This window comes from Drosophila sulfurigaster, chromosome X (genome assembly GCF_023558435.1).
Source record: "Drosophila sulfurigaster albostrigata strain 15112-1811.04 chromosome X, ASM2355843v2, whole genome shotgun sequence".
Taxonomy (NCBI): Eukaryota; Metazoa; Arthropoda; class Insecta; order Diptera; family Drosophilidae; genus Drosophila; species Drosophila sulfurigaster.
In genome coordinates this window covers 3,546,392-3,560,646 of record NC_084885.1, presented here as the reverse complement: position 1 = coordinate 3,560,646, position 14,255 = coordinate 3,546,392, and the positions used below count along the sequence as shown (strand labels likewise).

The 14,255-nt window shown below is 35.8% G+C and overlaps 1 protein-coding gene across 2 annotated transcripts; it reads left to right on the top strand.

The window, feature by feature from the left end:
- The first annotated feature begins 3,867 nt into the window (after positions 1 to 3,867).
- On the top strand, positions 3,868 to 12,272 carry LOC133847533 (glutamine synthetase 2 cytoplasmic). Of its 2 annotated transcripts, none has more exons than XM_062282660.1 (5): positions 3,868 to 4,158; positions 7,695 to 7,867; positions 11,107 to 11,447; positions 11,509 to 11,700; positions 11,763 to 12,272. In XM_062282660.1, the coding sequence occupies exons 1-5, from the start codon at positions 4,148 to 4,150 to the stop codon at positions 12,153 to 12,155; spliced, it is 1,110 nt and encodes a 369-aa protein (XP_062138644.1). In that variant the 5' UTR covers positions 3,868 to 4,147; the 3' UTR covers positions 12,156 to 12,272. The 2 variants fall into 2 exon arrangements, with proteins under 2 accessions (XP_062138644.1, XP_062138643.1); XM_062282659.1 differs by lacking the exon at positions 3,868 to 4,158 and adding an exon at positions 7,358 to 7,510 and having other exon boundaries at positions 7,683 to 7,867.
- The last annotated feature ends 1,983 nt before the right edge of the window (positions 12,273 to 14,255 follow it).

Here is a 14,255-nt window from a genome sequence, read left to right as displayed (position 1 = left end):
TTTAAAATATGCCGAAAGGTATACTTGGAATATCAATTATACTGCATTTGAAATACAGCTTAGAGTACACAATATATCAGATTGTCTACTAAACCATCTAAGACCCGACCTCAAAAATAATAAATACTCATGTTAAGAATGCGTGTAACAAAATAAAAAGTTAAAGTTTTCGAGAACAAATTTGCAAATTGTAAGAAAACTACAATTATTTAAATTTATTGCTCTGTTCATAATATGATCAGAGAGGTCATTCACTTTGGATTTGACTATGCGCATTGCGCACATCAAACATAGATTATCTCATAAGTTATTACGCACTTTTTGAACAACTCGTACTTAAGATTTGCGCCACTTTCAATTGACTTTCATCAAAAACGATTATGACATTCAAATCGATAAGCATTTCACAAATGCCCGCAAAAAAATCAGACCTCTAAGTGTCAAAGCATCGAACAAACGTCGCTTTCGATTCACTCTGTCTGGCAAAAGATAAACTCGAAAAAAGAGAATTATCAATCGCGATAAGAATGGGAAATTGTGTCTAGAGTTCAGGGTCATGATATCTTACGAAAAGTTCTATAACTATTGTACATATGTACTATTCTCAGAAAAGCCAAAGGCAGTCAGTCAGTCATATGGTTGTACGTATTAATTATATAACGTTCGCATTATTAGTTGTCGCCTCCGTCATAAATTGACATTTGATGAATATCAATTAAGCGTTCATAAATAATTAGAACATTTGTTTGTATTTCGTTGCTGATGTTGTTGTTTTATTCTCTTCAATTCATTTTGTTGTTAGTGTTGTTTTTTTTTCAGTGAATTCGCAAATTGTGTGTTGAGGGGCTTTTAATTGCTGTTGAACAATCGAAAGCGCGGGGCGATGATCGTAAATCATATAGTATGTAGTATAGAGCATACAATACAATATAGTATACAATTCCGTACGTAGACCCCAATAAACCGTCTGCCGTCTGCGCCAGGCTCTTCAAATGTGGCCTGCCTCAATTATTCATACGCCGCGTGGGACCACGAATCCGGCTGCCTTCACCTACTTAACATGCGTATGTAATCATATATGTGTACGACGATGTTATAACATTTCGATTCCAATTTTTTTTTTTTTTTTTGCGCACTTGTGTGCTTATCAAATGGCAGTCCAAACGTTCACCCAATCCGGCCAATCTCTCTAGCTCTTAGCTCTTAGCTGTTAGCTGTTAGCTAACCAAGTCCAGGGGCCGACACGCGTCTTTATTATTGTTGCATTCTATGTAATTGTATTTCGGTTTTTTTTATCTACGACACTTTTTTCGACAATTCTGTGCGCTGAATTACGCATTAAGTGACTTAAGCGCTATCTGAGATCAAAGTTTGCGACGAAGCAAGCGAGCAGGTTCGTTGGTTGGTAGGTTTATTGCCTCCCTCTCTAACAATACCCCATGCTAGCGATCGAGTTCGGTTTTTAATGTCTCTCTGGGCCCAAAATACCTCGTAAAAATGCCAGGCAAATGAATGCCGACGAACGCATGCGCGATTCACGTGAACCAAAACGACGACACGACCAAAACGAAGACGAAGGCGATGGCGACGACGACGACGACGACGAGCGAAGGGGATCGAGAGAGTGGAACGTGAGAGGCTGAATGAGGCACACAGCTGACGGACGACAGACGACGGCCGGCGATCGATCAATAGAAATACAATATACCATATATCCGACTGCACTTAGCGAAATCAAACAATATTTAGTATCTGAAGTAGCTTTCTATTTGTTTTACTTTACTTTAGACGACAAATAGAAATTGTTGCGATTGTCAATATTAATTGCATTCAATATACAAAAGAAACAGACTCTCATTATAATCTATAGAAAATTAACCATTTTATTGTATTACAAAATAATTTAAATACTAAAATAGTTTGTTATTTCAAATACATACTTGCTCTTAGTGCAATAACATTTTCGTTATTAAAATAAATATTTAATATTTGAAGTGTTTAATGCAATTTAACAATTGATTTTTAAATTAAGAATTCTAATTATAAAGTATTTATTCTTAAGCCAATTAAGTATTTTGTTGTATAACAAAATAATTAATGTACAACGATTTTTTACTCATTTTAAAAAACAATGTATCTATTAAAATAAATATTAAATATTTAGAGTGTTTTTCTTTAACAATCGTTTCGCAATTCAAAATTACGTAATAACAATAAATACAAAATAAATAAAATATCTTAGGAAATACACAAAAAAAAAAACAAGTAAGAAAGTTACAGTCGAGTGGGCTCGACTAAGAGCTACTCGCTACCCATTTTAAATAAAGGCAAAACAGTGCGGTATTATTCTTAAATGAATATACCACAAAAATAATAAATTATACCCAAGGCTATATTTGGTATTAAATTGAAAATATGCCAGATTGCAAGCCAAAGACCCGTAGTAAGAACGCATTTTTTCTCATACAAATGAATTTCTTAAGTAATTTTTAAATTTTTTATGTGATCGTAAAGTACTAAAATTCTTTGTTATTTTAAATACATAGCTAGTGCAAACACATTGTGTTTTTTTTTATAATAAATATTAAATAATTAGAGTATTTATTATTATGTTTTTAACATATATTACAGCTCATATATAGCATTTAACAATTACTTTTAAATTCAGAAATTAGAAATAATGATAAATAGAATCTGAAATTAGCAAATCAAACAAAAATATAATATTCTTTATGGATTTCTTTAATCAAGTTTTTAAGCTATATATTCCCATATTCTATTTTTTATGTAGTTTCCTAATTTGAAATTAAAATTTAAATGTAAAATCCATCAATAAATTCCACAAAGTAGAAACAGAAATTTCAATTGATTTCAAGCCACATCAAATACGGAAGCAGGAAATCAAGTTTCTGCTTGATTTCTTTCCATTTTGGCTTTAAAGTTACAACTATAAAATATTTTTGCGCAGTGCATAGGTTTGTTTTGAGCAAATGTTTATATGTTAATTGTTCATTAAGTGTTGAAATCAAATTAAGTATTTCCATTTTGCACGTTTGTTCGCTCGTCTGGCTCGCTTTTATTTGCGTTTATTTTTAGATCGGCTGGCGCATAATATTATTAATGTTATACTATGTACGTGGTTGAATGTTCCAGTCCAGTTCGAAGTTGTAACGCTGTCCAAATACATTGTTTATGTTTTGAACTTGTACGATGAACCGCCTACGTTGCGTATGATTAATATTGCGATGTGTCAAGCGAGGGAAAGACAAATGGGGTTGTGTTTGAACTTGAGACTGGATTTTTGATCAAGTTTCTGGTTTAAGGTGTTTTTTTTGTGTTTGTGTTTACATCATTCCCAACAGCTGATAAGCTAATCGAAAAGGATAATTGAGCTGCTGCGTCGGCGGCGGAAATGTGCGATGTGGGAGAACTGACCCAATGTTAACTCAATGTCTGTGTGTGTATGCTTAGTATGTGTGTGTGTGTGTGTGTGTGTATGTGTGAAGTAGACTGGTATGCAATTAGTTGGCAATCGGCGACGTCAACTCGAAAGTGTGAGAATCTTGAAAGGGTAATTAGCACATTGGAGTACGTCGTACGTCTTTGCTGCATGGCCATTGTTGTTGCTACATTTTACGTGTTTTTTTTTTTTTTTTTGGTTTTGTATAGATGCCATAAAAACTAATCAAGCACCTCACATCGCACCTCCACACATGCACACACACACACGCACACACACGCACAACAACAATAGGAACAGCAACATCTGTTTGTTGACCATGTCTGAAGTCGAGCAAACCAGACCCCAACTCTCGCAACTCGTACTCGTATAAAAGCTGATCAATCGCGGCTGCAAGTGCGCAGTCCGTCAACTCTATCAACCAAATCAAATCTCAATCTCGTGCGCAGACCGAACATTCTACTAGACCCGGCCTATATACAGAGTATAATCCATTGATCGTCAAGATCGCAATCAAATTTGCGGCACGGTTCATTTTATTTTCTGCGCGCGTGTTTTTAGTCCACAACCTTTCAAAAAACCAAAAAAAAACCGAAATTTCAGTTCTCGGTTAAGTTAATTACGGCCGTGAGATAAGAAAACTAAACCTACACACGTCAATTTACGCACACAAAAAGTTTATGCAACATGCATTCATCGTAAGTGCTTTTTTTATTGGAAACAATTCTTAAAATGGCAAAAAAAAACAAACCATGAATTCGATATCGCTCATCAAAGTCACTCATACTCAAACTCAAATAAATCATCAACCCAAATACATTTCATTTATAGCATACTAACTGCCTTAATCTGGCACAAACTTGTTGTTTTAAACTTAATTTTAACGATTTGCATAGATTAAGCATTTAGATCTGAACATGTAACGATTAAATTTCCGCTTGACAAATTGTAAATCGAGTGATTTATGTTTAGGCCTTCGAAATATATTTATTTATTCACACAAGCAAGTTTCACGCGAATGTTTTCTATTTCATTTTTTCTAATAATAATAATAATGATATTTTAATTAACTAGTTTTATAAACAATTTTTAGGCGATTCTTTTTTTGGTTTACTTATATGTATTTCATTTAATTGTGAGTTTATTTTTATTTTATTTAATTTGTTTTGTTTTCTCGAGCGGCAGAAATATAAAACATTTTACTAGCCTGAAAATATTATTAAAAATTACTTTTCCATTCTTCCTTTTCTGAAATATGAAACATTTTACTAGCTTTTCGAATATTTTTTAGTATATCTGATATATTTATTAAGCATTTAAATTTTCAACTTTATTATTCGAATTATTTAGAAAGGTGAAATGTTTTACTAGCCTGAAAGTATACTCAAAAATTACTTTTAAATTCCTATTGTGCACAAAACATTTTACCAGCATTTTGTATATTCAATATTTTTAAATTTAAGTATATTTATTTACTATTTATATGTTCAATATTATTATTAGGCAGTTTTAAATATGCGCTGTGTCTTTACAAAATTCGAAGTAAAACATTTACTTTTTTTATAATCGTGCATAACTAATTGTATATAATATTATATTCAATGTAAAATTAATTTGCGCATGCTTGTAATATTTCACTGCAAAAGTGAATAGAAATAGAAAACCTTCGGAGACGCAACTCAAAGTTAGTATTAGTTGTAAAAGTGAGAATAAAATGTATTTCCGCTTTTATTGCTTCGACGTATACTTAATATTAGCTACTGCGTTAGTCCTTGCATTTGCCTGCTCAAAATTCGACTCGCTTTGTAAGCCTGAGAGTAGTATTAGATATTAGTATTTCCTCATGTGACTTTTTTGTTTTTCAAATGTGTCAGACACGACAGATGTGCATGCACATGAGGCAAGGCACGCGAGCAGCTCTAATTAAATAACGATAACTGGCTGGAATAGTGAGTAGGTGGATTTCATTTTCTAGTATTTTCTCGACTCTCTCGGCTGGGGGACTCACTGTAATGCAAATTGAACTTGAGAGCTGACACACATACACGGACTGCACACTGCAGTACAATGTATTTCTAACGACAATCTGAGAGCTGATTGCGATGACGTTGTTTATCAAACTGAAAACAACAACAATAAAAGCAGAGGCAGAAACGTTGACGTTGTGCTTTAATCTATGCCCGGCATCGGGCATTTAGTGATGTGACTATAACGCACGCCCTCCGATGCGAGTGAACTTCATAAATAACGCTCGCTAATGGCGATAACTGAATGAAAAGTAATCGCATAAAAATCTGAAATTAATTCAACTTTGATTATGCTTAACCAAAGTGCATAGCATACTTTCGAGCGTCGAACCACAGTCAATAAAACAATATTTCAATATGCGTGACACTCTGCTAAGGATCAATATCCATGTAGATCTATTGTTATTGAAGTATTACTAACAAAATATTACTAACAATTTCTCATAAGTTTTCGCGCTTGTCTTTGAATTCATTTACATGCAATTAATGGGAGGGCAATGGAAACACGTTTAATTTGCACACAAGGTCGTAATTAATATACAAACAATTTCTGTTGTGTGTTGGTTTTTCAATAGTTCAAGCTTCGTAAAATAAATTGAAATTATTATTAGTCTGGAAAACCAGACTTGATAAAAAATTAAGTAAATAAATAAATATTTGTAGAGTTCAACCATTCAATTATTACTGAAAGTGATTCAAGCATTCAATTATCACCGAAAGTATCTGCATGTATTAATACGAGTATAACACTATTTTCTTAATTTATTCGATTAACTGTAGAAACATTCGATTTTGTATTTGTATTAAAAGATACAATTGCGCAGCTTAAAAATAAATGTATAATTTTTAAAATAATTACTATCGTAAACGATAGTGAGCTATGCGAATATCGTAGGTGAAGGGCAGCGAAAGTTGAACTTGTATCGTATACGATATTGCACTGAAGAATGCGATAATATCGTATGTGAAACGCAACAAAAGTCACACATGTATCGTATACGATATTGCACCAATGAATATGCGAATATCGTATGTGAAGTTTAGTAAAAGATACGCTTGTATCGTTACGGTATTGCACTAATGAATACTCTAATATCGTATGTGCAGCGAAAGTCGCACTTGTATCGAATACGATATTGTGAAGTGCAGTGAATAGTGAGGTCTCTATGCTGAATATCGTTTGCGTATATTGGTAAAGTAAATATCTCTTATGGTAAATATCTCTTTTGTTCCTTTGTAATTCATGAGTGAAATAATATGCGTCTCCGCATTTCTATAGCAGCTACTGTTCGTTATCGTCTACGATAATCGCATGCCGGGCTGCTTACTGGTTACTGGTTACTGTTTTCTTGATTTCTTTTTGTTTTTTGTTTCTTGTAATCGCATTCGCAATGTCAGCGACACGTGCTCACCTCTAGCCGGAACCGGGACTTTTGCTGCTAGCTGCCGATCATGCAGCAGCAGCAGCAGCAGCAGAAGCAGAGGAAGAAGAAGCAGCAACGGCAACAGCAGTAATAGAATGAAATACAGCGAGGCGCATGCGCCAGAGCAGAGGCTATGTCGACAGCGACTGCGGCAGAGGCAGCGGCAGCGACGTCAAAGGCGGAAGCAACGACGCTGACAAACGCTGCGAAACGCTGGCGTCGCAGTCGCCGTCGACGTCGCAAATGCTTTTGTTATTGTTATGCGATGTTCTTGCTTAGTTTGTTGTAAATACGAGTAATAGTAGCAGTCAGTAACAGCAACAACAATAACAACAATTGTTGTTGCTGCTGCTGCTTGTGGCTGCGGCTGCTGCTGTTTTCATTTATTCATTTTTTTTTTGTTTTTGTTTGAAGGGGGCGAAATTTTAGTTTGTCGTTATAAATTGAGTTGGAATAACGCATTCCAGCTTAGTCGTGTTCCAGTAACGGTTCCGCGCGCACAACAAATAAAACCCCAAACCAACGAATTACATTCCAAATACAAAAAAACCAAATCAAACGAAAGCATATCCCCAAAAAGGCAACAAAGCAAAAAACAGGTGTGAATTGTGCTCAGCTAAAAAGTGCAGCAGGAATAAAACTAATAGTTTATTTTTCTCATTTTTCATTTTTCATTTTCATCTACATTTTTTTTTTTGTTCATTCATTCAATTCATTCACATTCGCTGAACGTCTCTTCGTTGTCGTCGTCGTCGCATTTAATCACATTAGTATGTCTGCTAGAATTTTGGAAGACTCGCCCAATGCGCGCATCAATAAGACGATCTTGGATCGCTATCTAGCCCTGCCCCTGGAGGAGAACATCGTCCAGGCGACATACGTGTGGATCGATGGCACCGGCGAGGATCTGCGCTGCAAGGATCGCACCCTTGACTTTATACCCTCAAGCCCAAAGGGTAAGTACAATACGACTCACACACACATTCAAAAAAAATACGCACAATTATTGGCGACCTTCGGCTCGGTTCCATTCCCCAATAATCTAATCAGAGGAAGCCAAGGAAGCTGCCAGACAGACGGCAAACGTCACATAGCAAAAAAAAAAAAAAATTTTAAAAGCAAGAGCTCGACGGGTTATTAGGGTCTGGGAATTTTATTTCATTTTTTCATTTTTTTTTCAGTTTTTCTTTGTTGTTGTTGTTGTGCTTTTTGTTCAATGCGCTGCCTGCGTCTGATAATGCGATAAGTTGTGAAAGCGGTCAGCTAATTGATTAGGTTTTAATGAGTTTGCCTAGCACTCGCAGTTCGATTTGCGACACACACAACGAACGCACTTAGTATATAACATATGATCGCAATTGAACTCGTTGCACGTGTGCAGTGATAAAAGCAGATTATGCGCGCATTTGGACAACGCGGCGGATGCGTAATGTTATTGGCAACAAAGCGACGAGCGACTAGATTATAGCACTCACTTTTGACAGCTTGATTGGCAAATGCGAATGCCAATTGCATTAAGCAACATCAACATCAACATCAACATCAACTCAACTCGGAAGCGTCAGAGAAAGAAGAACGGACTAGTGCATCAAAATGTTTTCCTAGCTGAATGCAAAAAAATAAAGATTGCATAGCATTTGTGTTGCCATGAAAAATGACTTAATGCGCACAATTACTAATTAAGCATCTCGCTTGATAACGCAACTGAGCAATCGAGGCAGCTGGTTGCCAGCTGCAGATGTACATATATACATTTTTATACATAGTCTATATAGACTAGATACCTAGATACCGAACACTCAATGTTCACACACTCTGCTGCAGATGCAGACAGACAGACAGACGGACAGACGGACAGACAGACAGACAGACGGACAGACAGTTAGATAGATACTAGAAAGCTATATAGATAGGTGTGAAAAGTGTCAACACGTTTCATGCACTCAACAACAACAACTACAACAACAACAAGAACAACAAACAAAAGGCACAAACGAATTCGCGCATGCCGCACACCATGGCGTATGCGTAATATCTGCGATGTGAATCGCTATCACACGCAGCAGACGCGTGCCTGGGGGAAAAACTGCTGAAGCAACTGGCTATTGAACTTGATTTCCAAGTTCCCACTTACAACCTGTTTTTCGTTAAATTCAATTCAACATTGCAGCGCAAATTGCAAACGTATGATGAATAATGCAAACACCATTAAAGGCTCGCAATTGCAATTGCAATTGCATTCAGCTTAATTCAAGCAATTACTACCATCGATTGTCAATTTGCTAGCCAACAAATCCTTGGCAGTAGAACTCTGTAGCTGCGACTTACATATTGTAAATGAAAACGCAAGCTCAAGGTAAACGTCGACGTAGCAAAAACAAGTAAGAAAGCTAGGAAGAAAGCTGCTTGACTGTGAGATACCCGTTACCGATTTGATGTGAAAGCTTTAAAGTGCGGTATTATTCTTAAAATACCTATATACCGAGGGCTATATATGGTATATCAATATACTATTACATTTATAATACATTTTAAATTTTTTACCTATTAAATATTCTGTAAAATTTCTAAAATATACCACGGACTATATATGGTATATCAATATACTATTCGATTGAAAATATACTACATTGTCAACCAAAGCAACTAAGACCTGACTGCAGCAGCCTAGCTCTTTATCATATAATCTCTGAAATCCAATGTTTCAAGCGGACAGACGGACAGACAAATAGAAAGACATACAGAGTGACTTGGCGATGTCTGCTGCTACATGCAAAGCTATAATACCCTTCTATGCGACAGGTAGCGGGTATTAAAATACGTTTATTTGGAGAAAGTTGATGCGAAGGCGGGAATGTTTTTGTGCCACACTATTAAAATGCATCACAAGTTGCACAGCAGCTCGACAAGTTGTCACCATATCATGATGATGATATGATGATCTATGAGATCTGTCGTTGGGTTGAGGCTTGGGCTGGGTTCGATTCACTCGCTTACCAGTTGCAATTGTTGTGTTGCGGTCGCGAAATTTAAATGCATAAATGCGCAATAACTAATTTCAGTCATTTGCATATTCAACACGAGCTATGCAATTATATATATATGTTATATATACTTTATATATTACATTTTTATTTAGATATATTTGTTATATACATATATGCTATATATGGCATGAATGACTGGAAGACAGGAAATATCACTTGCTCAGCTGTTTCTCTGAGGCGTGAAACTGACGCGAGTGCAACTGAAAACTGAAAACTGAAAACTGAAAACGGAAACCAATTACCACTAATTAATTAGAGCTATCGCATTTCGAGTGCAAATTGACCGACTAACTGACAAACGAGGCCAACAGATGGCCACAGAGTATGCCGACCGACAGTTAGATCATCGTCATCTCAAGTAAATCACACAATTTTCTAGGTCATGGTCATAAAGGTCTAGATCAGGGATCATAAATGATGTAAAATACATCGTTACAGATAAGAAATTCTTTAGAAAATGTTATATGAAAAACAATTGCAATTAAAATGTCTGCCTGTCTGTCCGCCTGTTTTAATGACTTAATCGCAGAGACTATAAAAGTTAAAGACGATTAAACTTGTTTTTTTGTTTGTTTAAATATATATATATTAATTATGCGCCTATAGCAAATCTATGTAACATGCAAAAGGAGGCTTCTCCGAATTATTAAAAAATATATATTCTTGATTAGCATCAACAGCCGAGGCGATATAGCCATGTCCGTCGGGACTTGGCCTTGGTTAACAATTTGATATACATGTGTTCTCTATGGTATAATATTGTAATATTATATTGATATAGCAAACACAGCATTCGGTATATTCTATAGTTTTTTCAATATATACTCTTCATTGTAGCTTTCTTACTTGTTTTGTATTTCGAAAAGCAAAATCTGCATTTTCACAGCAGTTACTTTTTTTTACTTATCAGTCTTTGATGATAATTTGAATACAAGATACAATTTGTATATACATATTATGACGGCAAAAGAGTGTTAAGAAAAATTAGAAAGCTATGTCTCAATTATAATACAGAACTATAAATTAGGTTTCTTCTTACAACGAACTTTGGTGAAAAGTAGTATATATAGTATGATAATTCGTTTAAGATAGTTCCTAAGTTTCAACTGTCAATTATTGATTTTGCATATATTTGTTATTCACTTCAGAGTTGCCCATTTGGAACTACGATGGCAGCTCGTGCTATCAGGCGGAGGGCTCGAACTCGGACACCTATCTGTATCCGGTGGCCATCTACAAGGATCCCTTCCGTCGCGGCAACAACATTCTCGTCATGTGCGACACGTACAAGTTCGATGGCACTCCAAGTGCCACAAACAAGCGCAAGTCCTGTCTCGAGGTGGTCAACAAGTGTATCGATGAGCAGCCCTGGTTCGGCATTGAGCAGGAGTACACATTCCTCGACTTTGATGGCCATCCATTAGGCTGGCCCAAGAACGGTTTCCCCGGTCCCCAAGGTCCCTACTACTGCGGCGTGGGTGCCAATAAGGTACTTTAACTGTAACCTTCAAGTCCCAGAATGAACTTATTATCATCGTTATTTCTTGTAGGTCTATGCTCGTGACATTGTCGATGCGCATTATCGCGCCTGTCTCTATGCTGGCGTCAAGGTGTCTGGCACCAATGCTGAGGTGATGCCAGCCCAATGGGAATTCCAGGTTGGTCCTTGCCTGGGCATCTCCATTGGCGATGACTTGTGGATGGCTCGCTTCCTCTTGCACCGCATTGCTGAAGAGTTTGGCGTAAGTTTCACCTCACTTGAAATACTTGCCACAAGGGTTTCATATTAAACGCTCGCTTACAGATTGTCGCCACTTTGGATCCCAAGCCCATGCCAGGTGATTGGAACGGTGCTGGCGCCCACACCAATGTGTCGACGAAGGTGATGCGCGAGGATGGCGGCATTCGGGAGATTGAGAAGGCGGTAGCCAAGCTCTCCAAGTGCCACGAGCGTCACATTCGCGCCTACGATCCCAAGGAGGGTCAGGACAATGCGCGTCGTCTCACCGGCAAGCACGAGACGAGCTCGATCAATGACTTCAGCGCCGGTGTGGCAAATCGTGGCTGCAGCATACGTATTCCACGCGGCGTCAACGATGATGGCAAGGGTTACTTTGAGGATCGCCGACCCAGCTCCAATTGTGATCCCTATTCGGTGGTCGAGGCAATCTTGCGCACCATTTGCCTCGATGAATAAGAGAACAAGCAACATCGAATTACACGAATTATTAGAATTCCATCATTCTGTCACTTGAACCGGACCCGGACTCGGAAAACTAGATGTAGGCCCAAAACAAAACAAAAAAAAAAGAAACAAACAAACGAGTATAATTCAACGTAGTATAACTTCTTTTCTCTCGATCCTTAAGCAGCTCTTAAATGATTCATGTATTTTTTTTTTTTTTTTGTTATTGTTGAGCATTGTTGTTAGGTTATAGTTATATTAACGAAACACCTTGAGCGTAGGTTTATCTTTATCAAGATGCAGAGATGAATTACTCGATCAAATCATATCACATACACCCACCAAAATCCTAACAATATACGATATAAATGTGAACACCAAAATGTAACAGAGAAAGAAGAAACAACTATAACTATTAATGATATTATTTAACTACATTTATGCCTAAAATACATATATAAATCTATATATTATATACTATACTCTTTAGATAAGTAAATGCACTCAAAAAAAATTAATACGGAACTGTGTTTTTTATTTAAGCAACGGGAACAAAGTCCTCGGCAGTAGAAATGCATAAATAATGCATCTAACAATGTAACGAACTGTAGTGTTAATTTAATTTTTAAATAAACGCAAAGTTCTGCAATCAGCAAGTAGCGCCATCTAGCGGTCAATGACTTTTAACGTACGAATCACTTTAGTAATCGATAAATCGATAGCAAAAGATCGCTGGAAAATTAAAATAAATAAACGACATTTTCGATTTGATTTTTTTTCTACAATTTTTATTTACTCGTATGTATGTATATATCCTTGTGATTTATTTATACTAAAATGTATATGAATCATTTGCATTTTGCATTCAATATTTATCATTGTTTTTGTTTTGTTTAATTTTGTTTTTTTCTTTTCTTTGTTAATTTGCTGGCCGGAGCCTTGTTGTAAATTGTGTTGAATCGAAGTGTTGTTTGCTTGTTGCTTTTAAACAACGGTCCACGAAAATTGTTTGATTAGTTTAGTTATTAACACCATAATGGCATTTGTATGTATTGTTGTATTGTTTGTATTTTATGTATACGAGTACTACTTGTGTCTTCAACTTTATTTGGGCTTTATCGTTTATATAAATTTTGGAACAATTACAACACAATAGTTTAATAGTATTTGCTACAAATGTAATTATCATGTTCATTTGTAGAGTGTGAAACAAACTTTTCAAAATTGTCAATTCTTACTTAGATAATATTCTCAGTGTATTTGTTGTGTGTGTGTGTGTAGTTGTATGTCAAGTAACAATAAACAAGGTAAAAAATCATTCAAAATATCAACAAACAAACATAAAATGAGAAAACAAGGCAATAATTGTAAATCAATACAAATTAATATAAAGTTGTTGTTGGAAGTCGAATTCATTTAAATATCGTATTATATTATATTATATTTTATTTTTGTATTTTCAATATACCATATGCACATAATATGCACTGTCATTACAGCAATTTTGCAATTAACAATAAACAACACAATTTGTTAATAAACCCGATGATGATTTTGTTTTCTTTCTTTTGTTTTTGTGGAAATTTCCGTAAGTGATTAATCAAAAGACACTTCACAAATCCAACTGAGGCTTTTAATGAAGTTTGCGATTGCGAACGCTGTTTATTCAAATATCGTACATATACATATATAAGTACATATGGTAGTTAAGTGCTTTACAGAGATATGTTTGTCCATTATTAACTATTTATTTCGGTTGATGTAAATTCCTTTGTGTCAATGCAAATAAAAACTCAATATGATGTTTGTGCGCCATTATTAATACACAATGTTTGCTCTCTTTTGCGAATTGTTGATGCCACATACGAAATTCACTAAAATATTGCACTCTGCACTTTAAAGTAAGAGTAAAAGAGTGAGAGAGAAGAGTGCGCGCGAAAGAGAAGGAACTTTGTTTTGTGAATGTCGTTGGATTTCATTGTGGGAATGTCCGCTTCGAAGTCATCGGAAGCAAATCTTTGAATGGAATATTTTGCGATATTTTATTTGGAACACATTTTACGCGTTAATACTGACGCACATCTTCATTGGAAAGGGAATTCTCTACAATAT